The 26,002-nt window shown below is 49.9% G+C and overlaps 1 protein-coding gene across 1 annotated transcript in view; it reads left to right on the top strand.

Annotated features, from left to right (window-relative positions):
* The first annotated feature begins 838 nt into the window (after window positions 1-838).
* The window catches only part of GOLPH3 (golgi phosphoprotein 3), a 39,943-nt gene continuing 14,779 nt past the window's right edge, over window positions 839-26,002 (top strand). The window contains exons 1-2 of the mRNA XM_066617551.1: window positions 839-1,277; window positions 21,301-21,432. Coding sequence (XP_066473648.1) covers window positions 1,050-1,277; window positions 21,301-21,432 — 360 coding nt within the window. The 5' untranslated portion in view covers window positions 839-1,049. The remainder of the gene's footprint in view (window positions 1,278-21,300; window positions 21,433-26,002) is intronic.

Raw genomic sequence — 26,002 nt, 5'->3', positions numbered from 1 at the left:
GAACTCCTTGCCACAGGATGTGGTGATGGCATCTGGCCTGGATGCCTTTAAAAGGAGATCGGACGAGTTTCTGGAGGAAAAATCCATTACGGGGTACAAGCCATGATGTGTATGCACAGCCTCCTGATTTTAGAAATAGGCTATGTCAGATGCAAGGGTGGGCACCAGGATGAAGGTCTCGTTATATGGTGTGCTCCCTGGGGCATTTGGTGGGCCGCTGTGAGATACAGGAAGCTGGGTTAGATGGGCCTATGGCCTGATCCAGTGGGGCTGTTCTTATGTCCTTCCCAGGAGGCCTTGCAGGTCTTCTTGTTATCTGGTGTGCTCCCTGGGGCATTTGGTGGGCTGCTGTGAGATACAGGAAGCTGGGTTAGATGGGCCTATGGCCTGATCCAGTGGGGCTGTTCTTATGTTCTTATGAGGCAGAGTCTCTCCAGTGGAGTCCTTTGAAAGGCACCACTGCCAGGTGAGGGGAGGCAGAGCTTTCCTCAGGGGTTCTTCAGCAGGTGGCACTGCTGTGTGAGGTGAGGCAGAGTCTCCTGGATGGAATCCTTCCAGAAGTGCCGCCACCACCCTGTGAGAGGCTGAAGCACACTCAACCCATGAGCAAAGCGCGTGGGTTGGGTGTGCTTGAGCCCCTCACGGGGGTGGTGGTGCTTCTAGAAGGACTCCAGCGGGGAGGCCTCGCCTCACCTCACACAGCAGTGCCGCCTGCTGAAGGCCCCAGGGGAGGCTCTGCCTCACCTGCTCCCCCCCCCGTCTTTGGGACACACAGGCGTCAGACGTCACGGGGAACTCCTCCCGCGCAGCCCCGCCCTCGAGCATTGTGAGCGCATCCCGCGAGTACACCTGGCCGGCGCCTGACGACCGCTGGCCCCTCCTCCCCCGGCGGGCAGGCGGGGAGGAGCGCGGGCCCTGCCCGGCCGCCCCCGCCCTCTGCCACATCCTCCTCGTAGGCGCCGCTGGCGTCAGCCGACCGGGCTGAGCGGCCATCTTGTGGCCGAGCGCCGCATCCCCCCCGCCGGCCGAGCAGCGCCGCCGTCGCCGTCATGACTTCGCTGACCCAGCGCAGCTCCGGCCTGGTGCAGCGCCGCACCGAGGCCTCCCGCAGCGCCGCCGCCGGCACGGACAAGGAGCGGGCGGCCGGCGGCGGCGGCGGCGGCCCCGACGAGGAGGGCCGGCGGGACGAGCAGGGCGACGAAGACAAGGGCGACTCCAAGGAGACGCGCCTCACGCTCATGGAGGAGGTGCTGCTGCTGGGCCTCAAGGACCGAGAGGTGCGCGCGGGGCGCCTGGGCGGGGCGGTCTGCTGGGAGGTTGCGGGGGCTCGGGGGGTGGCAGGCCGGCGGCCCGGCCGAAGTCCGTCCCCTCAGGAGGAGGGTACACTGCAGTCAGGGGGCTTCCTCCCAGGTACCTGCGGGGAGGACGGCAACCCAGGCCCGTCTGCTCAGAAGGAGGGCCCGTTGCAGTCAGGGGGCTTCCTCCCATGTACCTGCGGGGAGGACGGCAACCCAGGCCCGTCTGCTCAGAAGGAGGGCCCGTTGCAGTCAGGGGGCTTCCTCCCAGGTACCTGCGGGGAGGACGGCAACCCAGGCCCGTCTGCTCAGAAGGAGGGCCCGTTGCAGTCAGGGGGCTTCCTCCCAGGTACCTGCGGGGAGGACGGCAACCCAGGCCCGTCTGTTCAGAAGGAGGGCCCACTGCAGTCAGGGGGCTTCCTCCCAGGTACCTGTGGGGAGGACGGCAACCCAGGCCCGTCTGCTCAGAATGAGGGCCCGTTGCAGTCAGGGGGCTTCCTCCCATGTACCTGCGGGGAGGACGGCAACCCAGGCCCGTCTGCTCAGAAGGAGGGCCCGTTGCAGTCAGGGGGCTTCCTCCCAGGTACCTGCGGGGAGGACGGCAACCCAGGCCCGTCTGTTCAGAAGGAGGGCCCGTTGCAGTCAGGGGGCTTCCTCCCAGGTACCTGCGGGGAGGACGGCAACCCAGGCCCGTCTGCTCAGAATGAGGGCCCGTTGCAGTCAGGGGGCTTCCTCCCAGGTACCTGCGGGGAGGACGGCAACCCAGGCCCGTCTGCTCAGAAGGAGGGCCCGTTGCAGTCAGGGGGCTTCCTCCCAGGTACCTGTGGGGAGGACGGCAACCCAGGCCCGTCTGCTCAGAATGAGGGCCCGTTGCAGTCAGGGGGCTTCCTCCCATGTACCTGCGGGGAGGACGGCAACCCAGGCCCGTCTGCTCAGAAGGAGGGCCCGTTGCAGTCAGGGGGCTTCCTCCCAGGTACCTGCGGGGAGGACGGCAACCCAGGCCCGTCTGTTCAGAAGGAGGGCCCGTTGCAGTCAGGGGGCTTCCTCCCAGGTACCTGTGGGGAGGACGGCAACCCAGGCCCGTCTGCTCAGAAGGAGGGCCCGCTGCAGTCAGGGGGCTTCCTCCCAGGTACCTGCGGGGAGGACGGCAACCCAGGCCCGTCTGTTCAGAAGGAGGGCCCACTGCAGTCAGGGGGCTTCCTCCCAGGTACCTGCGGGGAGGACGGCAACCCAGGCCCGTCTGCTCAGAAGGAGGGCCCGTTGCAGTCAGGGGGCTTCCTCCCAGGTACCTGCGGGGAGGACGGCAACCCAGGCCCGTCTGCTCAGAAGGAGGGCCCGTTGCAGTCAGGGGGCTTCCTCCCAGGTACCTGCGGGGAGGACGGCAACCCAGGCCCGTCTGCTCAGAAGGAGGGCCCACTGCAGTCAGGGGGCTTCCTCCCAGGTACCTGTGGGGAGGACGGCAACCCAGGCCCGTCTGCTCAGAAGGAGGGCCCACTGCAGTCAGGGGGCTTCCTCCCAGGTACCTGTGGGGAGGACGGCAACCCAGGCCCGTCTGCTCAGAAGGAGGGCCCACTGCAGTCAGGGGGCTTCCTCCCAGGTACCTGTGGGGAGGACGGCAACCCAGGCCCGTCTGCTCAGAAGGAGGGCCCACTGCAGTCAGGGGGCTTCCTCCCAGGTACCTGTGGGGAGGACGGCAACCCAGGCCCGTCTGCTCAGAAGGAGGGCCCACTGCAGTCAGGGGGCTTCCTCCCAGGTACCTGCGGGGAGGACGGCAACCCAGGCCCGTCTGCTCAGAAGGAGGGCCCACTGCAGTCAGGGGGCTTCCTCCCAGGTACCTGCGGGGAGGACGGCAACCCAGGCCCGTCTGCTCAGAAGGAGGGCCCGTTGCAGTCAGGGGGCTTCCTCCCAGGTACCTGCGGGGAGGACGGCAACCCAGGCCAGTCTGCTCAGAAGGAGGGCCCGTTGCAGTCAGGGGGCTTCCTCCCAGGTACCTGTGGGGAGGACGGCAACCCAGGCCCGTCTGCTCAGAATGAGGGCCCGTTGCAGTCAGGGGGCTTCCTCCCATGTACCTGCGGGGAGGACGGCAACCCAGGCCCGTCTGCTCAGAAGGAGGGCCCGTTGCAGTCAGGGGGCTTCCTCCCAGGTACCTGCGGGGAGGACGGCAACCCAGGCCCGTCTGTTCAGAAGGAGGGCCCGTTGCAGTCAGGGGGCTTCCTCCCAGGTACCTGTGGGGAGGACGGCAACCCAGGCCCGTCTGCTCAGAAGGAGGGCCCGCTGCAGTCAGGGGGCTTCCTCCCAGGTACCTGTGGGGAGGACGGCAACCCAGGCCCGTCTGTTCAGAAGGAGGGCCCACTGCAGTCAGGGGGCTTCCTCCCAGGTACCTGCGGGGAGGACGGCAACCCAGGCCCGTCTGCTCAGAAGGAGGGCCCGTTGCAGTCAGGGGGCTTCCTCCCAGGTACCTGCGGGGAGGACGGCAACCCAGGCCCGTCTGCTCAGAAGGAGGGCCCGTTGCAGTCAGGGGGCTTCCTCCCAGGTACCTGCGGGGAGGACGGCAACCCAGGCCCGTCTGCTCAGAAGGAGGGCCCACTGCAGTCAGGGGGCTTCCTCCCAGGTACCTGTGGGGAGGACGGCAACCCAGGCCCGTCTGCTCAGAAGGAGGGCCCACTGCAGTCAGGGGGCTTCCTCCCAGGTACCTGTGGGGAGGACGGCAACCCAGGCCCGTCTGCTCAGAAGGAGGGCCCACTGCAGTCAGGGGGCTTCCTCCCAGGTACCTGTGGGGAGGACGGCAACCCAGGCCCGTCTGCTCAGAAGGAGGGCCCACTGCAGTCAGGGGGCTTCCTCCCAGGTACCTGTGGGGAGGACGGCAACCCAGGCCCGTCTGCTCAGAAGGAGGGCCCACTGCAGTCAGGGGGCTTCCTCCCAGGTACCTGCGGGGAGGACGGCAACCCAGGCCCGTCTGCTCAGAAGGAGGGCCCGTTGCAGTCAGGGGGCTTCCTCCCAGGTACCTGCGGGGAGGACGGCAACCCAGGCCAGTCTGCTCAGAAGGAGGGCCCGTTGCAGTCAGGGGGCTTCCTCCCAGGTACCTGTGGGGAGGACGGCAACCCAGGCCCGTCTGCTCAGAATGAGGGCCCGTTGCAGTCAGGGGGCTTCCTCCCATGTACCTGCGGGGAGGACGGCAACCCAGGCCCGTCTGCTCAGAAGGAGGGCCCGTTGCAGTCAGGGGGCTTCCTCCCAGGTACCTGCGGGGAGGACGGCAACCCAGGCCCGTCTGTTCAGAAGGAGGGCCCGTTGCAGTCAGGGGGCTTCCTCCCAGGTACCTGTGGGGAGGACGGCAACCCAGGCCCGTCTGCTCAGAAGGAGGGCCCGCTGCAGTCAGGGGGCTTCCTCCCAGGTACCTGTGGGGAGGACGGCAACCCAGGCCCGTCTGTTCAGAAGGAGGGCCCGCTGCAGTCAGGGGGCTTCCTCCCAGGTACCTGCGGGGAGGACGGCAACCCAGGCCCGTCTGTTCAGAAGGAGGGCCCACTGCAGTCAGGGGGCTTCCTCCCAGGTACCTGCGGGGAGGACGGCAACCCAGGCCCGTCTGCTCAGAAGGAGGGCCCGTTGCAGTCAGGGGGCTTCCTCCCAGGTACCTGCGGGGAGGACGGCAACCCAGGCCCGTCTGCTCAGAAGGAGGGCCCGTTGCAGTCAGGGGGCTTCCTCCCAGGTACCTGCGGGGAGGACGGCAACCCAGGCCCGTCTGCTCAGAAGGAGGGCCCACTGCAGTCAGGGGGCTTCCTCCCAGGTACCTGCGGGGAGGACGGCAACCCAGGCCCGTCTGCTCAGAAGGAGGGCCCACTGCAGTCAGGGGGCTTCCTCCCAGGTACCTGCGGGGAGGACGGCAACCCAGGCCCGTCTGCTCAGAAGGAGGGCCCGTTGCAGTCAGGGGGCTTCCTCCCAGGTACCTGCGGGGAGGACGGCAACCCAGGCCCGTCTGCTCAGAAGGAGGGCCCACTGCAGTCAGGGGGCTTCCTCCCAGGTACCTGCGGGGAGGACGGCAACCCAGGCCCGTCTGCTCAGAAGGAGGGCCCGTTGCAGTCAGGGGGCTTCCTCCCAGGTACCTGCGGGGAGGACGGCAACCCAGGCCCGTCTGTTCAGAAGGAGGGCCCGTTGCAGTCAGGGGGCTTCCTCCCAGGTACCTGCGGGGAGGACGGCAACCCAGGCCCGTCTGCTCAGAAGGAGGGCCCGTTGCAGTCAGAGGGCTTCCTCCCAGGTACCTGTGGGGAGGACGGCAACCCAGGCCCGTCTGCTCAGAAGGAGGGCCCGTTGCAGTCAGGGGGCTTCCTCCCAGGTACCTGCGGGGAGGACGGCAACCCAGGCCCGTCTGTTCAGAAGGAGGGCCCACTGCAGTCAGGGGGCTTCTTCCCAGGTACCTGCGGGGAGGACGGCAACCCAGGCCCGTCTGCTCAGAAGGAGGGCCCACTGCAGTCAGGGGGCTTCCTCCCAGGTACCTGCGGGGAGGACGGCAACCCAGGCCCGTCTGCTCAGAAGGAGGGCCCACTGCAGTCAGGGGGCTTCCTCCCAGGTACCTGCGGGAAGGACGGCAACCCAGGCCCGTCTGCTCAGAAGGAGGGCCCGTTGCAGTCAGGGGGCTTCCTCCCAGGTACCTGCGGGGAGGACGGCAACCCAGGCCCGTCTGTTCAGAAGGAGGGCCCGTTGCAGTCAGGGGGCTTCCTCCCAGGTACCTGCGGGGAGGACGGCAACCCAGGCCCGTCTGCTCAGAAGGAGGGCCCGTTGCAGTCAGGGGGCTTCCTCCCAGGTACCTGTGGGGAGGACGGCAACCCAGGCCCGTCTGTTCAGAAGGAGGGCCCGTTGCAGTCAGGGGGCTTCCTCCCAGGTACCTGTGGGGAGGACGGCAACCCAGGCCCGTCTGCTCAGAAGGAGGGCCCGTTGCAGTCAGGGGGCTTCCTCCCAGGTACCTGTGGGGAGGACGGCAACCCAGGCCCGTCTGCTCAGAAGGAGGGCCCACTGCAGTCAGGGGGCTTCCTCCCAGGTACCTGAGGGGAGGACGGCAACCCAGGCCCGTCTGCTCAGAAGGAGGGCCCACTGCAGTCAGGGGGCTTCCTCCCAGGTACCTGCGGGGAGGACGGCAACCCAGGCCCGTCTGCTCAGAAGGAGGGCCCGTTGCAGTCAGGGGGCTTCCTCCCAGGTACCTGCGGGGAGGACGGCAACCCAGGCCCGTCTGTTCAGAAGGAGGGCCCGTTGCAGTCAGGGGGCTTCCTCCCAGGTACCTGTGGGGAGGACGGCAACCCAGGCCCGTCTGCTCAGAAGGAGGGCCCGTTGCAGTCAGGGGGCTTCCTCCCAGGTACCTGTGGGGAGGACGGCAACCCAGGCCCGTCTGTTCAGAAGGAGGGCCCGTTGCAGTCAGGGGGCTTCCTCCCAGGTACCTGTGGGGAGGACGGCAACCCAGGCCCGTCTGCTCAGAAGGAGGGCCCGTTGCAGTCAGGGGGCTTCCTCCCAGGTACCTGCGGGGAGGACGGCAACCCAGGCCCGTCTGTTCAGAAGGAGGGCCCGTTGCAGTCAGGGGGCTTCTTCCCAGGTACCTGCGGGGAGGACGGCAACCCAGGCCCGTCTGTTCAGAAGGAGGGCCCGTTGCAGTCAGGGGGCTTCTTCCCAGGTACCTGCGGGGAGGACGGCAACCCAGGCCCGTCTGCTCAGAATGAGGGCCCGTTGCAGTCACGGGGCTTCCTCCCAGGTACCTGTGGGGAGGACGGCAACCCAGGCCCGTCTGTTCAGAAGGAGGGCCCACTGCAGTCAGGGGGCTTCTTCCCAGGTACCTGTGGGGAGGACGGCAACCCAGGCCCGTCTGTTCAGAAGGAGGGCCCGTTGCAGTCAGGGGGCTTCCTCCCAGGTACCTGTGGGGAGGATGGCAACCCAGGCCCGTCTGCTCAGAAGGAGGGCCCGTTGCAGTCAGGGGGCTTCCTCCCAGGTACCTGTGGGGAGGACGGCAACCCAGGCCCTTCTGTTCAGAAGGAGGGCCCGTTGCAGTCAGGGGGCTTCCTCCCAGGTACCTGTGGGGAGGACGGCAACCCAGGCCCGTCTGCTCAGAAGGAGGGCCCGTTGCAGTCAGGGGGCTTCCTCCCAGGTACCTGTGGGGAGGACGGCAACCCAGGCCCGTCTGTTCAGAAGGAGGGCCCGTTGCAGTCAGGGGGCTTCTTCCCAGGTACCTGCGGGGAGGACGGCAACCCAGGCCCGTCTGCTCAGAAGGAGGGCCCGTTGCAGTCAGGGGGCTTCCTCCCAGGTACCTGTGGGGAGGACGGCAACCCAGGCCCGTCTGCTCAGAAGGAGGGCCCACTGCAGTCAGGGGGCTTGCTCTCAGGTACTAGTGGGGAGGATGGCAGCCCGGGCATGTCTACTCAGAAACAAGGCCCATTACAGTCAGTGGGACTTGCTCGCAAGCAAGTCTTGATAGGATGGCAGCTTAGGCATGCCTACTCGGAAGGAAGGCCCTTTATAGTCAGTGGGGCTTTTTCCCAGGTAAGTGTGGAGAGGATGGCAACTTTGGCATGTCTATTCAGAAATTATAGTCAGTGGCGCTTGCTCTCATAAATGTGGATAGGATTGCAGCCTCAGGTGAGTGCCCCTGTCTGCTTCATGGCCCCAAGCCTAAGCATGTCTTCTGAAAAGGAAGTCCCATTATAGTGAATGGACTTGCTGCCAGGTAAGCCTGGATAGGATTGCAGCCTTAGTCAGGAAACTGGTGGGGTAGGGGAAGGGTAGGAGGTTGGGACTGGCATCGTGCCTTTGCTTATAAGTCTTTGAGGGCAGCGATACATGTAGTGTGTTTCTAACCAGTGTGCCATCTTAAGACTTGAATCTGTCTGAACACAGGTACAAACTGCACTGTGTTCTGGAACAGAGTTCTAAGTTTGCCTCATTCTAATCACTTATTTGAGAGCAGTTGTAAAGACTGACCCACAAATCATGAACTTCTTGGTTTATCTCACTTGTGGGCCTCAGAAAAGCCACTCTTTTCAGTCTCCTATCTACAGTAAAGGTAGAACAATGTTGGTATTATAGGTTTCAATAGGTAATGTATGTGAAATGCTTTGAATTACCAGAAGTGCTGCGTAAATACTAATTGTTATTGTTTGCTGGTGCGTCAATAGTATTGGACCCATAACAGCCTTTTGCAAAGTTCTCATATCATAGCAGCTACAGTTCTCTCTCTGCTCTTCCCCCCACTCCACCCTTCCATTCAGTATATCTCCTCAGATTTTTGGGTATAGGGTAGAACTTGGCAGACAGGATATGCTGCACTAATGTAATTAGACTCCCTAACTAAAAAAAACTGAAAGGTCCTATAATATATAAATAAATGTTCCTCTTTAAATTGTTTCCTTTTTCTAGGGCAGTGGTTCCCAAACTATTGGTCAGGAGTCAATTTTTGATGGATCGTGAGGGGCTGGGACTCACCGCCGGCTGCTGCTCTTGCTGACAAGAGCATCATATCTCTACAGACACTCATCTCAGTAGGAACTACTATTGCCATAAATCCCTTGTTTTAAGTTGCCTCCATTTTTGTAGAGGAATGTGCTGTATTTTTCAACATCAGCTCTGTAGGACATCACTGATGTGCCTTATTTCAACACCCAATGATGAGAGCAACAGCTGGGGATGGGTTCTGGGCCTTGTGATGGCAGCAATATGTGGGTCATGAAAGATTTTTGTGTTAAAAATTGGGTCGCAGTGCTAAAACGTTTGGGACACAGTGGTCTAGGATACATCCTCATTTGTATTTTCTAACATTTTCAATGTTGATGGCGATATTTATTAAGGTAATAAGTTCCAATACCTAGAAATTTACACCAGAAATTTACAAATACTGTACATAAGGTATGTTAGTTTTTCCGGAAACAGGCTGAGCTCATAGGAAGCATGTTTGAAACTAATTTGTGGAATAATATATCCTTGAGGAAATGCATCTCTGGAAAAGGGATTGGCTGCTTTGACATAGCATCAGTGGTTAGCATCAATGGTGAAAACTTGTCAGTGAGTGTAGTAGCCACCTTTAAACAAGATTAGTAGGTGTGTATTTAGCTGATGGAAGAGTTCGTCAACATACAGTGCATGAAGTAAGTGCAGAACATGTACATTCTAATAAAGTCCAATGGCACATGGAAGTTTGTGGTGTTTAAAACTGGTTATAAAAGGAGTGCTGTTTTCAAAAATGTGCGTAGAAGTTCTTTGTATGTAGCTTAAAAACTTAGTTTGCTACATTGTCCAAGTCAAGCAAATGGGATACCACTAGCCATAGTTTGAGGTGGTTTTCAGTCCCTGATTTGGAGGCAGACTATGGTTAGTGCTAGCCATATCTATCCCAATTTGGATCTCGGTGCAAATTAGATCTGGCATGGGGAAAGGAGAACATGAGCTCAAAGAGGTGAGGCAATCTCAATTGAACAGATTAGTTGTGTGATGTCTGAATTCAGTCTTTGTAAATTCCTGTTGTTGGACTTGTATATTGTAGCTTTCATGTATTCTGAGTTTCCCGATAAAACAATAGTGATTGGAATTCAGCCCTTATAGGTGTCTTATGTATGTTGTGCGTTAGTCTAACTATTACTGTGACAACTACTATGTGGCCTTTTACACACAGAGAATGAGTCTCTTTTTTCTTATAGAAAGGCTACATTTCTTATATCTCATTATTTACAGAATATTTTGCCAGTGTAAATCAATGTCTTGATGATGATTTTGAATAATTATAGTTAAATTACAGTAAATTTGTGCTCCACCATTCAGTGTGACGCCTTTCAAAGTGACATATACAATTACATAAACAATAATAATCAGCTGTCAGGCTATGGCTGCTGGTGGCTCAGAAAGCTGCAGCAGGGTTTGATGTAAATAACTGCCAAGAAGAAACTAGCACAGATTATAGTAGGGACAACAGCTTTTCCTCCTTTGAGCCACAGGTGAAAGAGTGGCTCCTGGCTGCCATCTCTTCATAGTTTAGTAATTCAAAGTGGCAGCAAGAGTCCTAACCTCAGCCCAAGTGTTCTGAGGGCTACTGGTTAATAATTTATAACACAATGTGTCCCTACTCCTCCACTGTCACCACTATTTTTCCAGGTATGTTGTAGCTTGGGAAAACCATAGATAAGAGAGATAAGGGGATTTTTGCTTTCTGAGACCATAACATTTGTCACAAGTGAAGTCAGTAGAGGATGGCCACAAGACAAAACATATTGTAGTTAATGTATGAAAACTAAGCAGATTTGGCACAGTAAGCTGCATGAATGGGAGACCATCGAGGAATCCTATGCCCAGCTGGCTTGAGCTCATTAGATGAAGAACAAATTGTAAGGGCAATTAATAATAATAATAATAATAATAATAATAATAATAATAATAATAATAATAACTTTATTTCTACCCCGCCTTTCTCCCCGAAGGGACTCAAGGCGGCTTACAACATATTAAAAACAATTTAAAAGCAAATAAAAACATATTAACACATACTAAAAACAGCAGTCAGAGTAAAAATAGGTAAAAGAGCATAGAGCAGCAGCAAGTCATAAAAGAATCAGGCCTGTAAAAAAAATATTAAAAGATGTTAAAAAATGTTAAAAGGCCAAGAACTCAGAAGGCCTGTTTAAACAGAAGGGTCTTCAGGCCTTGCCGAAAGGTCTCAAGAGAGGGAGCCATTCTTAAGTCAAGGGGAAGGGAGTTCCATAGCGTTGGTGCCACTACTGAGAGGCCCTATTTCTTGCAGCCGCCCCACGTACCTCCCTAGGCGGCGGCACTTGTAAATGTGGAGAAAGGTAATTACACAACTTGGACCAAGCTCAAAGTCTTTGTGCCTTGCCACATCTTCCCTTGTGTTAGAGATGACCACTTCCTGCCAAATCATATGAGTTAAGTTTGTCTGCAGTAAATTGCAGCTTCAAAATTAGAAGTGTCTGTCACCAGTGGGTTAATTTTGCACTACCTTTATCCGTCTGGGTGATGTTCTGCAGGCCAGAAATATTAGTTTCTACTAGGGTCCATGGATCCAGCAATACTGTGGAGAGGGTACAGTGACATGCAGATTGTAGCCTTTTGCAGTCCAGATGGCCTCACCCCCACCCTGTAAAAGTAAAATGTCAGTTTAGGGGAAAATACCAATGACGCTCATCAGAGCATGATGTACAGAGTTATGAAAGATGCAGAGTTGAAGGCATGAGCATAGGCAGTGACGACGTGAAACATTCCAGGTGTTCACGTATGAGTAATCAGGTTTTTTATTTGTTTACTGTATGCATGACAAGCTCCCAAAATATATTTTTAAATGCTGTTCCTCTGCCATGCAAATATGCACCTTAAAATTCTGTTTTTCAGTCAAAAATTAGCTTCCCAAATGGCCCGTAATAATTCAGCTGCAATATGAATGACAATTAAAATGCAGTTGGAGGAAGGGGGTAGTTTTAGCGTGGTCCGGGCCTAGGGTACAATAAATGAGTACCTGGCTTTGGCCTCCCCTCCCTCCAGAGGTCTTGGCAAGAACAAAAGGAAGCACAGAATCAAAACATTGACTTTGACAACAGTTTGCATAAAACTTTTTTAAAAGTTGCCACAAATTATATATATATATAATGTAATACCAAATGCAGCTTACTGAAACCTATAACCTGCTTCTATAAGGAAAGATACAAAAACTGAAGGAATGAACAACTTTGGAATGAACAATGTATGGTTTGATGAAGTAGATGGTATGTAATAAAAAGCATTGTACTATGCTTGAAGAAGCCATTCAAATGAACTTAATTTTAGACACAGGAAACTATCTAAGGAAATGTAAAATATCTACTGCAGATACTTGCCCATAAGTTGATCCCACAGATAAGTCGAGGGCAGGTTTTGAGCCAACAATAATGGAATTTTCTATGACCCTTGGATAAGTTGGGGGTTAAACTTGGGGGGGGGGTGTCTGACTATAGTTTTGTCTGGTTTTGCTCGAGGCCAGATCCTGAAACATAACCCACCACTAATTGTTACCTAAGAACTGTAGTCTCTAACTTATTAAAAACATAGTAGAAGATCATAAGATACATTTTTATTCTTTTTAAATTCTGGTCATCACCACCTTTTTGTAAGCACTATCAGAGTAAGTGCACTGTAAACAACATACCAGTAAAACAGTGGTTCCCAACCTGGTATTCATGTACTCCCAGGAACACTCAACAGTACTTTAGGGGTACTTGAAAAAGAATGGAATAATGGTAGAAAAAGGCAGGTCATGCTCCAGAATGCCTTGCAAGACAGGAATACCTTGCAAGGACCAGCAAGGCAGGAAGGGAGGTAGCTAGTTGGCTGTGAAAGCCCCACCAATAGCTAGTTTTTGGTCATCAATTCATGTATGAACCAGTGATTGAAAACCAGCACAGTAAAAAAAGCTGAAACATAATATGGAAAGTGGTCAATCACCCAGAATTTCTCAGCACACTTCTGGCGCAAAACAGTGCAAAGGCAGAATCTTCTGTTCTTCAAACAGATAAAAAGAGAAAACACTGTGATAAATACATGAAGTCTGGGCTTTCGTATAGAGGAGATAAGGGCTTGCATTATTAATTACAAACATTTTGCTAATATGAAGGGTACAATTTATGGAAATGGGCTGCCAAGGGATATGCAAGTGAAAAAGGTTGGAACCACTGCAGGAGATCCATGAATCAAATCCACCTTTAAGGTGTCTGCTGTGTTAAGCCAGAAGCTCTACATACAACATGCAACCCATAACACATAACTCGGAGTGTGCAATTCAATTGACAGCAGAGAGATGCAGCTGCATATATTTGCAACCCTTTTTACTCAGAAGTAGACCCACTGCTTTCCATGGGTGTTATTCTTAAGTAAGGGTGCACTGAATTGTAGCCTGCTTCAGATGGAAAGGATTCCCATCCTGGTGTTTCAAAAAACAGACCTGCTTTGCAAGCATTTGCAAAGCAGAACCAGGCTACAGCAGAATAAAAGGTTAACAAATTGCTTCTAAGGAGCTGTGCCTGCCTGCAGCTTGAGAAACTTGGGTCCTGTCTGCCACTTGAGAAAGGAAACTTTTAAGAATTGAAAGGCTTTGCCATCTGATTGACCCGGAGATAAGGCAAAGTGATAATTTGAGCTTGATTACTTGGCAAAAATTTTACATGCTATAGGTGAGTATCTACAGTATATCCTATCTTTCCTGGCAGTTGCCGTAGGGTGGCAGTGTATAAAACATATTTGTATTTAAATTTATAGGCCACTTCTGTTTTAAGGCCTTCAAAATAACTTATAACAAATGAACATGAATATCATAAACCAGCGGTTCTCAAACTCGCAGGGTGTTTGAGGACTGCAGTAAGTCCTTGTGGGGGAGCGGGGAAGGCAGCAGGGGTGGGGGGAATCCTGGGCATCATGTCGCTAAGGGGGGGCAAAGGAACTGGCATGCACTTACTAGTCCATTCTGCAATTGCAAACTGGAAGTGGAGCGCGATTGTTCTGCTTTTACTCTCTAAAACATAGGGAGCCCTGTGGAGGGTCATTACATCATGGAGGGTCATGCAGGGCTCTACCCTCTACCCTATCATTAGTGATGTAATCCAGGGGATCATGTCGCTGCCTTCCCCTGCCCCTTAAGGGGGCTGAGTCCAGGGCCCACAGGCTGGGGCATCACAACACTCCAGTTTGAGAAGCCCTGTCATAAACTGTTTAAAACAAATTAGGGTAAAAGCTTAAAAGCACTGATACCTTAAAAACTGCTGAAACAGGTCCAGCTTTTACTTAAACATTCAAGTACACTGATCTTCCTTGGAATGCAGTTCAGCAAAATAGTGGCCACTAGAGGAAAGGTTTTGTATTTGAGAATATTAATGTACCTGGGGGAGAAAGCCTTACCTTTGATAGTGACGTCACCTGCTAAAATATATCTGCAATTGAACATGAGCCTGAAAAATTGGCCTGGAAAGGTAGAAAAAGTTGATAAAATTTTGATTTCACTCTTCAGCTCTCCATACTGCTCACATTTCTCTGTTTTAATGAGATTGATTGCTCTGTGGTGTTTCGTTTTCCTCCACCCCTTGTAACCTTTGTGCACTTTGCAGGGCATACTCTGATAGTGTTTGGGAATGGAGAATTAAAGAGCGTTTTCATCACTACCTGCTTCTGCAGTACCCCTTCATCCTCCTTTGCTTCCCATGAGGGCTCTCTAGGAGTGAGGACTTCTCACTTCTTTCCTCAGAAGGGCCTTGCTTAGGAAGCAGAGCATCTTCATTCCTAGAGGACCTGCATAAGGAAGGAAGGGGGTGAAGCAGCACAGCTGAGTCTAGTCTGGTAAGAGAGGAAGGGGGCTAGCAGACAGGTGGGTGGGAAGGACTTAATTAACAAAAAGTTTGTTAACCAGAGACTTCCACATTAATGCTGGTTAAAGCTTACTGTATATGTTGTACATACAAAAATGAAATGGCAGGTACTGATTAGTTCCCCCCCCCTTATATTTAGTCATTTTTAACTCCCCAGAAACTCCTGTGTAGGTTCAGCAGCCTAGAAAACCGCCGGGGCTTCCTTTGTAAACTGCCATAAACTGTATGGAAACTCCCATTATTTCCCAAACATGTGCTGGGTTCAAAGTATGTCTTCCTGTTGGGTTGCCCATTGCTGTTTTGCCCATTGGGTTGCAAGTCTGTTTGTTTAGTTCCAAAGGGTGGGATGGAGAAGCCATGTGGTTTCTACTCCTCCAATCGGGTAATTTGATGATAATCATCCAAGCAACATTATATTTCCCTGCCCACAGGAAGTATTCATTGTTCTTTGCCAACTGCCTGACAGCCCAATCCTATCCACACTTTCCTGGAAGTAAGCCCCAGTGACACTGATGGGACTTACTTCTGAGTAGACATGCATAAGATTGGGCTGTGAATGACCCATTTGCTGGGAGCTCAGAAAAGCGCCCACTAGCAGCTAGCTCATCCAAAAGTGCTGGAACTGCATTTTTCTTGAATAATGTACATGGTCTAAGCTAGGGACTATCTGGCTAGTTTGCAATCAGAGAATTTAATGTTGCTTTGTCTGCTTTTTCCCATCTAGCACACTTGCAAGCTTTGCCTGTTAGGGAAGGCAAGATGCTCAAGATAAGACCAAGGTGTATTGAGTCTGTGGGCTGGTAGTTTTGAGTAACATTCCAGCTCCATCTGCTAGGCATTAATGGTTAATGCACCCATTTGATGAAAACTTTTCTTTGTGCATTCCAGTCAGGCTCAGGGATTTTCCATCAGCTTGCTTGTACTTTAACCTCTTTTCTATTCCCCATTTTGTTGAATTCTCTTTTCCTTTGAATTTTTAATAAACTGGTTACATTTTAATCCTTGGTGTGCCTGGTACATGTTCGTGGGTAATTCATTAGATTTTCATGTCTGTTTGGCTCACAGATGTTACTGTGGGCTTCATTTTTAATAAGAATCCCTGGGGTTCAGTGTTGTCCGTAATTGTGGATAGTAGTGAACTCTATATACAAGGCATTTTTTATTTACATATACCCGTATGATTTTCACAACACTGTGATACTGCAGCAGTGAATGTGAACAGCAAGAACACTAGAGGGTAACTGGACGCAAGTAAAGTGGGCCAGCGTTTGTACTGAGGACAAGATGAGTCATGCAAGGGAAGGTTTCACCATACTACTCAGAATAGCATGCAGTTTGAAACTTAAGCGTTGTTTATTCTGGAATTTTCCATGTAATATTTTTGGGCCACAGTGAACTGTGGATACTAAATCCATGGATTTGGGGGTTCTGCTGTATGTCAAAATACTTCATTTGTACTTGTCAAGGAGAAAAAAATTATTTTGGGAAGAAAACAGCATAACTTTTGTGTGGAAGACAAATAGCATCCAAGAGGTAGTTATGGGAGTGCCTTCATGTTCAGATAATGTGTCCTGCATATACCGAGCATGCAGGTGTTGGTATTTGTAAAAACTTTATTTATTTAAGAAATTTTCCCTGCCTTTCTTCTAGTAAGGGCAATTGAAGCGGCTTACAGCATTAAAAACACAATAATAAAACATTAAAAACAATTACCTCAATGGATTATATAAAACAGTTAAAAATTATATTTGATTAAAACACCAGTTTATCATATTTAATACAGTACTTTAAATATCTCCTCCTCCCGCATTAAGGGGCTGAACCTTTTTGTGTATGTTTTTAAGAGATCTACTCAGGCACTGATGTGCCCACTTTATGTTTTCAAAAGATCAAATAGTAGCATTTTAGAATTATGTTGCATGGTAAAGCAATACATTAAGTTGCAAATATGATGTCCTGATGGATAATAAATACAGCGGGCCCTCAGTATCCACAGGGGATCCATTCCAGGATGTCCCCCTGTGGATACTGAATTTCACAGGCAATGGCTGTGGCACAATTACTTACCTGGCCCTCCAGAGGTTGCCTCTGGAAGACACTTCCAATTTGCACCAGCAGATCAGAAGTTGCCAACCCAGACCGGAAGTGCCTTCCGAGGCCCTCCAATCATGGGCTTGGCATCCACAAATATTCAGTCCATGTATGCTGAGCCTGCAGATGAGGATGGCCCCAATTACAACACTGAGCATGCTTTTATGGTTTTCAGCAGTGTTTCTCATACTGTGGGTTGAGACCCACTAGGTGGGTCGCGAGCCAATTTCAGCTGGGTCCCCATCCATTTCAGTATTTTCTTTTTAATATATTAGTCTTGATGGTATGTGACTGCATTTGGGGAAATGCTACAGATCTGTACTTTTAACAGGTTATTATGTATATCGTTTTAACAATGGTAGTAAATGGGACTTACTCTGGATAAGTGTGGGAAGGACTGCAGCCTAGGTTTGTTAAAAAATCTTCCTATTGATGGTGTCACTTCCGGTCATGGTATCACTTCTGGTGGGTCCTGACAGAATCTCATTCTAAAAATGGGGGTCTTGGTGGTAAAACTTTGAAATTTGCTGGTTTATAGGTTTTTGGAAAAAAGTAAGCACGCCACCTAAATCCCCTTCCAATTTTTTGTTATATGATATTTCAGATTGTTAAAAGTATTTGTGTACAGCCTTGCTGAGTGCTCAAGAAAACTTCACATGAGGCAGTATATAAATATTCTTATTAATACATTCACAGTAAAACAGGTCACTACTGTTAAACTTGCATTACAGATTTATTTATAATACCTCATTTACAAAGTTTGGGGTAGTTGCTTGCCAAAGCTAGCCAGTTATGACTGAGTTCAGATTTGAATCAAGGCCTTTTTTACTCAGTTGATCCTTACAACTACTGCACTTACTGACTCTTCGGTTTTTTTGTAGTTATTGAAGTGCCTGTGAGTGAGGTCATGAGTAGTTCATGATTCTGAAGAGTGAGACTGATGTACCAGGCATCACAAAATCTGCTTCACTCCTGTTCCTTGATTGAGTTTTCCTATGTATCTGAGACTGCAGCCTCTGAATCCAAAGCAGTGATAGTGTTGCATCAATGCTTGGTCCATAGCATTGATGGATGAAATGAGCTTGCATGATCTCTCTTGTACTGCCAATCTCCTTAGTTAGGTTTTTTCATAGTCCTCTTGCTGTTATTAAAACTTTTGTTCTTTCCCAGTGTTATTTTGGTCTAATGATTCTCACTGGGTTCAATGGATGCTGTATAAATTGTATGTACAGTGTGTGTGTAGAGTGTTTGTGAACACAAGAAATATAATTTAGACAGGATGAGCAGAGAGAATTATAAAAGTGATATTGTTAGCATGGTGTTACGTGCTGGAATCCCTAGCATGTATGCACTGCTGAAACAGAGACGCCTGCGTTGGCTCGGTCATGTCGTGAGAATGGATGATGGCCGGATCCCAAAGGATCTCCTCTATGGAAAACTCGTGCAAGGAAAGTGCCCTACAGGTAGACCACAGCTGCGATACAAGGACATCTGCAAGAGGGATCTGAAGGCCTTAGGAATGGACCTCAACAAGTGGGAAACCCTGGCCTCTGAGCGGCCTGCTTGGAGGCAGGCTGTGCAGCATGGCCTTTCTCAGTTTGAAGAGACACTTGACCATCAGACTGAGGCAAAGAGGCAAAGAAGGAAGGCCCATAGCCAGGGAGACAGACCAGGGACAGACTGCACTTGCTCCCGGTGTGGAAGGGATTGTCACTCCCGAATTGGCCTTTTCAGCCACACTAGACGCTGTTCCCGAACCACCTTTCAGAGCGCTATACCATAGTCTTTCGAGACTGAAGGTTGCCAATATAGCATGGTGTTATAATGTTACAGTTATTGCAGGGCATGTGTCTGGTTTTTTGGTTGATGCGATATGAAAAAGATGACAGATCATACAAGGTTTAGGTTCATGGGAGCTAAAATATATATACTACCTCCAGGTTCAGAGACAGCACAGTTCTGAATACTAGTTGCTGAGAAGCAATGCCTACCTGTTTCTGCTGTGTGTTTTACAGAGGCAGACTGACTGCTCTGGGGAACAGTGCTAGACTAGATGGCCTTTGGTCTGATCCAGCAAGGCTGCTCTTACATTGGTGTTTGGAGTTGGAAAAATGAAAGAAAAGGTTAAAGATAAGTTTTATGTGCTTGCCTCTTAGGTAAAAGGAGGGAATCTGCAATATTTTTTCCCTACTTGAATCTTTTTGTAGAAGTACCTTGTCTAGTCTGGGTTTGCAGAAGAACAGAGTAGAACGTAGTTATTTGACATAATTTCTCCCCAGATGTTAATGAGACAGACTTAGAATCTTTGTTAAATCTTTTTTTTTTTTTTTTTACTGAAAGTATAATCATTTCTTGTTTTCCTCTTTAAGCTAGAACTCTAAGATTTGGTTTAATAATTTATGTTCAGAAATTATGCAGGTTCTTAACAATGCAAGGGTTTAAATGTAGGTGGGATATGTAATCCTTTATTTTATTAGAAACTTTTTTGTAATAACTATCTGAGAAAGTTACTAGTGCAAACATGGCCTGTGGTGCTAGTTATTCTGTGAACTTCAACTTTCCTAGTAAATAGTAATGAATTTGTAAGACAAAATCAGAATTATTTTGTGAAGTATTTATTAGCCTAAACCCTGAATAAACCCTATTCAGCTTGCTAAGTGTCCAGAATTCTTTGTACCAATTACCACCATAAAACTTACAGCTGCTCTATATAGTGTGGTGTTGTGTCATTTTCATATTGCAGATGGTGGCCACGAGGCAATGGCCAAGGTCATCTGTATTAACTAGGCAAGATCTGAACTAGAAGTTTCTCAGCTTGACTCATGCTTGGCTGCTGTGCTGTATTAACAGTGAAACAATTAATTCTTGGGGCCCAATTCTATCCAAAATAGGAGTAATGGCTTGAAACAGCTACTGCTACATCCTATGCTGGATGTAAGTAGGCTGGAGGTGTCCTCAGGGAAAGGTGACATTCATCTCTACACCCCAAGTAAAGCCCCAGCCAGTTCAGTGGGGTTTTTCAAGTCTTCCCCAGCTAGATTACTAGTACAGACTCAAGAACCCTTGTGTTAGGCTTTCAAGTCCAACACGGGATAAGATTTGGCAGAAGAGGCCTCCACCGGTTCTACCCTCCCCCATCCAGAAACTCCTCCCCTGCCCTCCCACTGGGGGTGTGCTGCACTGTCGACAGGGTGGCGCTGACCTCCCCGCTGATGCTGCTTCCTCCCAGGGTGGCACAAACATGCACAAACAAGCAGAATGATGCAAATATATTAGTACTCTAGTCCATGGGTGCCCAGACCCCGGCCCTGGGGCCACTTGCAGCCCTCGAGGACTCCCAATGTGGCCCTCAGGGAGCCTCCAGTCTCAAATGAGCCTCTGGCCCTCCAGAGATTTGCTGGAGCTCGCACAAGTCTGACGCAATTGCTTTCAGCGTGAGGGTGGATGTTTGACCTCTTGAGTGAGCTGTGGGATGAGGGCTCCCTCCACTGCTTGCTGTTTCATATCTGTGATGCAGTAGTGGCAGCAAAGGAAAGGCCAACCTTGCTTTGTGAAAGGCCTTTTATTGCAAGACCTTCATTCATTCATATAAGTTCATATTTAATATATTCATTTATATAATGACTTGTGTAAATTTATTCAAATTTTAAATGTAAATTAATTCTTTTTTCCCTGGCCCCTGACACAGTGTCAGAGAGATGATGTGGCCCTCCTGCCAAAAACATTGGACACCCCTGCTCTAGTCTATGATTTTTAGTGGAAGATTTTTCCCCACTGTAAATATTGTGTGAGGGGCACATGAGTGGGTGGGAACTGTGGCAAGGACAAAATACTAAAGGTGCACTAACGCCCACCATAGTTTCCCCTCACTTTGTCTGTCCAGCATGTGGCATTTTTTTAAAAGGAAAAACTTGTTCTGACTTGCACATTCTCATAAAATGTGGTAGGATACCTTGGCTTGTGTTTATAGGGTTTTTGTCCTTTTCCTGATGTCACTATTCAAATGCTTATTCTGCAAAAGTTTGTACTTTCTACAAAAGTTGTGGAAGCATAACTTTGAATTGCTATATGCCTTAATCATGACCGAAGAGTATGTGAAGGCACAGCAGCTGTTTCGTGTATAATTTAAAGTTGTAATTGGGTCAAAAATACTGTGGTATCCAGTAAAGCTTAGGATGATGTGTACAATTTTTGCCTGCTTACATGCTGGTGTGGTGCAACAAATTATGCAATTTCCAGCTTCCTCCTCCTCTGGACTTTCATGTTTTAGAAAGTAGTCCAAGATACATTTTTTTTTTTTGCAATACTGGAATCTGCTATAATTTATTAGCTGCTCAACTCTAATTGTATTGCCAAACTGTGTACTTTGCTTATCAGTATCAAGGTTCTTATTGGAAGTTTAATCTCTTAAGAGACAGAATGGGTGTTGTAGTAAAAGGACTTCAGCTATTTTGTTTGTAAATGTTAATTTCTATCTCTCCCTGCACTTCTGGACTTTTGTACTGTATTTCAAATGAATTTTGTTGATAAATAATTTGAGTCCTTTTTTTCTTCACCAGGGTTATACATCATTCTGGAATGACTGCATTTCCTCTGGGCTGCGTGGCTGCATGTTAATTGAGTTGGCACTGAGAGGACGTCTTCAGCTGGAGGCATTTGGAATGAGGCGCAAAAGTCTGTTAACTAGAAAGGTAAGAAGAAGCTAAAACCATCTTAATTTTTAAACAGAGTCCCATTCACTAGAATTATTTGAGGTTTAAAGTAATGTATATTCAAAGTGTAAACCTGCACGCCCATTCATCGTTTAGAGAAAATACTGGCATCTAATCAATATTTTAAATTCTTTAAGCTGCATATTGAAATACTAAACACATGGGCAGCCTCATAAAAGTGTTGTGCTTATGTAGTTTGCTGAATCCAAGGCCTAGTTTGGGGATGTGTTGCTCTTTGGTTGATTTTTGTTGGCATTGTGTGAAGGTAACTTTTTTCTGAAGAGCTCTTGTGGTGAAAACGAAAATGCTTTGCTTTTACCACAGTTGTGTGGGCAGTTAGTCCTGTAAATATTATTTTTTGCTCACCTGTTTGAAAAGCGAATTTGAAAAATTTCCACACTACCTCCCTGTTCAGAACTGAACCTTTGTGTAAGCAGACAGTGATTGCTTATGTTTGGCTAGCTACACTTAGTTACGATTAGCTTTCAACTGATCTTTTTCCTCCCATAAAGTTTCCAAAATGGAGGAATGTTATTTGAAGCCCTGAGGCTATAATAGTTTGCATAATTTTTTCTAGAATTTTGTACTTGAGTACTAATAAGGAAGGGCCTAAAATATACATTTTTAAAGAAATTAAATAAGCTGGTCACCTTATGGATTAATTTTTTTAAGCTTCAACTGGATAGGACCTTTACTCACAATGTCATCAGAGGTCCGTGTGTTGGGTGTAATGTTTGTCAGTTACAAACATGGATTCCATCTTAAGTAGGCTTGATATATATGATCAGAACCCAGTAGTTCAAAAATTAACATTCACACAGATTGAACCTGTTCCCTTTGTATTCCATGCAAGTAGCTTCTATGCAAACGTTATATCCAGTGTGCCAATCTTAATAAAATGTGCACACCCAGTGAACAGTTGTTATTCCAAAGCTTCCACTGCATGTAGGCTCTGACCTTATGGAGTTTTGCCTGAACCTCCTCTTAGAAGTTTTGTTTTTCTGATGCAGTTTCAGAGGTAAGGATATTTTTTCACAATTCTCATGGCCAGATAATTCACTAAATAAACAGAGGTTATCCTAGCTTTAAGCACAGTATGGACTTGAGGACAGAACTGGGCAGACCCAAGGCTTGTAGATACCACTTTTTTTACTAATCTTGTTGTTGGCAACCTTCAGTCTCGGAAGATTATGGTATCGCGCTCTGGATGGTGGTTCTGGCACAGAGTCTAGTGTGGCTGAAAAGGCCAATTCGGGAGTGACAATCCCTTCCACACTGGGAGCAAGTGCAGTCTGTCCCTGGTCTGCCTCCCTGGCTATGGGCCTTCCTTCTTTGCCTCAGACTGTTGGCCAAGTGTCTCTTCAAACTGGGAAAGGCCATGCTGTACAGCCTGCCTCCAAGTGGGCCGCTCAGAGGCCAGGGTTTCCCAACTGTTGAGGTCCACTCCTAAGGCCTTCAGATCCCTCTTGCAGATGTCCTTGTATCGCAGCTGTGGTCTACCTGTAGGGCGCTTTCCTTGCACGAGTTCTCCATAGAGGAGATCCTTTGGGATCCGGCCATCATCCATTCTCACGACATGACCAAGCCAACGCAGGCGTCTCTGTTTCAGCAGTGCATACATGCTAGGGATTCCAGCTCGTTCCAGGACTGTGTTGTTTGGAACTTTGTCCTGCCAGGTGATGCCGAGGATGCGTCGGAGGCAGCGCATGTGGAATGCGTTCAGTTTCCTCTCCTGTTGTGATCGAAGAGTCCATGACTCGCTGCATGTACCCTGCAGTGTACCCTGGGACTGGTGCTTTTCAACCTCTTCATAAATGACCTGGAGACAGGGTTGAGCAGTGAAGTGGCTAAGTTTGCAGACGACACCAAACTTTCCGAGTGGTGAAGACCAGAAGTGATTGTGAGGAGCTCCAGAAGGATCTCTCCAGACTGGCAGAATGGGCAGCAAAATGGCAGATGCGCTTCAATGTCAGTAAGTATAAAGTCATGCACATTGGGGTAAAAAATCAAAACTTTAGATATAGGCTGATGGGTTCTGAGCTGTCTGTGACAGATTAGGAGAGAGATCTTGGGGTGGTGGTGGACAGGTCGATGAAAGTGTCAACCCAATGTGCGGCGGCAGTGAAGAAGGCCAATTCTATGCTTGGGATCATTAGGAAGGGTATTGAGAACAAAACGGCTAGTATTATAATGCCGTTGTACAAATCGATGGTAAGGCCACTCCTGGAGTATTGTGTCCAGTTCTGGTCGCCGCATCTCAAAAAAGACATAGTGGAAATGGAAAAGGTGCAAAAGAGAGCGACTAAGATGATTACGGGGCTGGGGCACCTTCCTTATGAGGAAAGGCTATGGCGTTTGGGCCTCTTCAGCCTAGAAAAGAGACGGCTGAGGTGGGACATGATTGAGACATACAAAATTATGCAGGGGATGGACAGAGTGGATAGGGAGATGCTCTTTACACTCTCACATAATACCAGAACCAGGGGACATCCACTAAAATTGAGTGTTGGGCGGGTTAGGACAGACAAAAGAAAATATTTCTTTACTCAGCGTGTGGTCGGTCTGTGGAACTCCTTGCCACAGGATGTGGTGCTGGCGTCTAGCCTAGACACCTTTAAAAGGGGATTGGACAAGTTTCTGGAGGAAAAATCCATTACGGGGTACAAGCCATGATGTATATGCGCAACCTCCTGATTTTAGAAATGGGTTATGTCAGAATGCCAGATGCAAGGGAGGGCACCAGGATGAGGTCTTTTGTTATCTGGTGTGCTCCCTGGGGCATTTGGTGGGCCGCTGTGAGATACAGGAAGCTGGACTAGATGGGTCTATGGTCTGATCCAGTGGGGCTGTTCTTATGACGCAAGCTCTGTAGACCTGGATCTTGGTATGTTCCGTCAGCTTCTTGTTGGACCAGACTCTTTTTGTGAGTCTGGAAAAAGTGGTAGCTGCTTACCGATGCGTTTGTTTAGCTCAGTATCGAGAGAAAGAGTGTCGGAGATCGTTGAGCCAAGGTACACAAAGTCATGGACAACCTCCAGTTCATGCGCAGAGATTGTAATGCAGGGAGGTGAGTCCACATCCTGAACCATGACCTGTGTTTTCTTCAGGCTGATCGTCAGTCCAAAATCTTGGCAGGCCTTGCTAAAACGATCCATGAGCTGCTGGAGATCTTTGGCAGAGTGGGTAGTGACAGCTGCATCGTTGGCAAAGAGGAAGTCACGCAGACATTTTAGCTGAACTTTGGACTTTGCTCTCAGTCTGGAGAGGTTGAAGAGCTTTCTGTCTGATCTGGTCCGGAGATAGATGCCTTCTGTTGCAGTTCCAAAGGCATGCTTCAGCAGGACAGTGAAGAAAATCCCAAACAAGGTTGGCGCAAGAACACAGCCCTGCTTCGCTTCAGATGTCAAAGGGGTCTGATGTGGAGCCATCGAAGACAACAGTACCTTTCATGTCCTTGTGGAAAGATCTGATGATGCTGAGGAGCCTGGGTGGACATCCAATCTTGGGGAGAATCTTGAAGAGGCTGTCCCTGCTGACCAGGTCGAAAGCCTTTGTGAGATCTATGAAGGCTATAAAGAGTGGCTGTCGTTGTTCCCTGCATTTCTCCTGCAGTTGTCTAAGGGAGAATACCATATCAGTGGTGGACCTGTTGGCTCGGAATCCACACTGCGATTCTGGATAGACGCTCTTTGCAAGTACCTGGAGCCTCTTTAGTGCAACTCGGGCAAACTACTTTCCTACTATGCTAAGGAGAGAGATGCCGTGGTAGTTGTTGCAGTCACCCCTGTCGCCTTTGTTCTTGTACAGCGTGATGATGTTTGCATCCCTCATGTCTTGAGGTACCCCACCTTCTCTCCAGCAAAGACAGAGGATTTCATGCAGCTCAGTGACGATGATCTCTTTGCAGCACTTTAGGACTTCAGCAGGGATGCTGTCTTTTCCAGGTGCCTTGCCAAAGGCAAGGGAGTCCAGGGCCACGTGAAGTTCTTCTAGGGTTGGTTCACTGTCAAGCTCCTCCAGCACAGGCAGGCACTCAATGTTGTTCAGCGCTTCTTCGGTGACTACATTTTCTCTGGAATACAGCTCAGAGTAGTGCTGCACCCAGCGTTCCATCTGCTGTGCCCGATCCTGGATGACCTCGCCTGCTGCAGACTTCAGAGGGGCAATTTTCTTCTGTGTTGGACCTAGGGCCTGCTTGATACCGTCATACATCCCCTTGATGTTGCCCGTGTCAGCTGCTATCTGTATCTGGGAACAGAGCTGGAGCCAGTAGTCGTTAGCACATCTTCTGGCAGCCTGCTGGACTTTGCTGCGAGCAGCTCGAAGGACCTGCAGGTTGCGCTCACTGGGACAGGCCTTGTATGCTGTTTGAGCTCTCCTCTTTTCCTCAATGACTGGTGTCAACTCCTCAGAGTGGGCTTCAAACCAGTCTGCCGTCTTGTTGGTCTTCTTGCCAAATATGGACAAGGTGGTGTTGTAAACGGTATTCTTGAAATGTTCCCATCTGTTGGATGCGTTTGCATCTACCGGGCCTGGAAGAGATTCCTCA

Source organism: Tiliqua scincoides, chromosome 2 (genome assembly GCF_035046505.1).
Source record: "Tiliqua scincoides isolate rTilSci1 chromosome 2, rTilSci1.hap2, whole genome shotgun sequence".
Taxonomy (NCBI): Eukaryota; Metazoa; Chordata; class Lepidosauria; order Squamata; family Scincidae; genus Tiliqua; species Tiliqua scincoides.
This window is presented reverse-complemented; position numbering and strand designations above follow the sequence as displayed.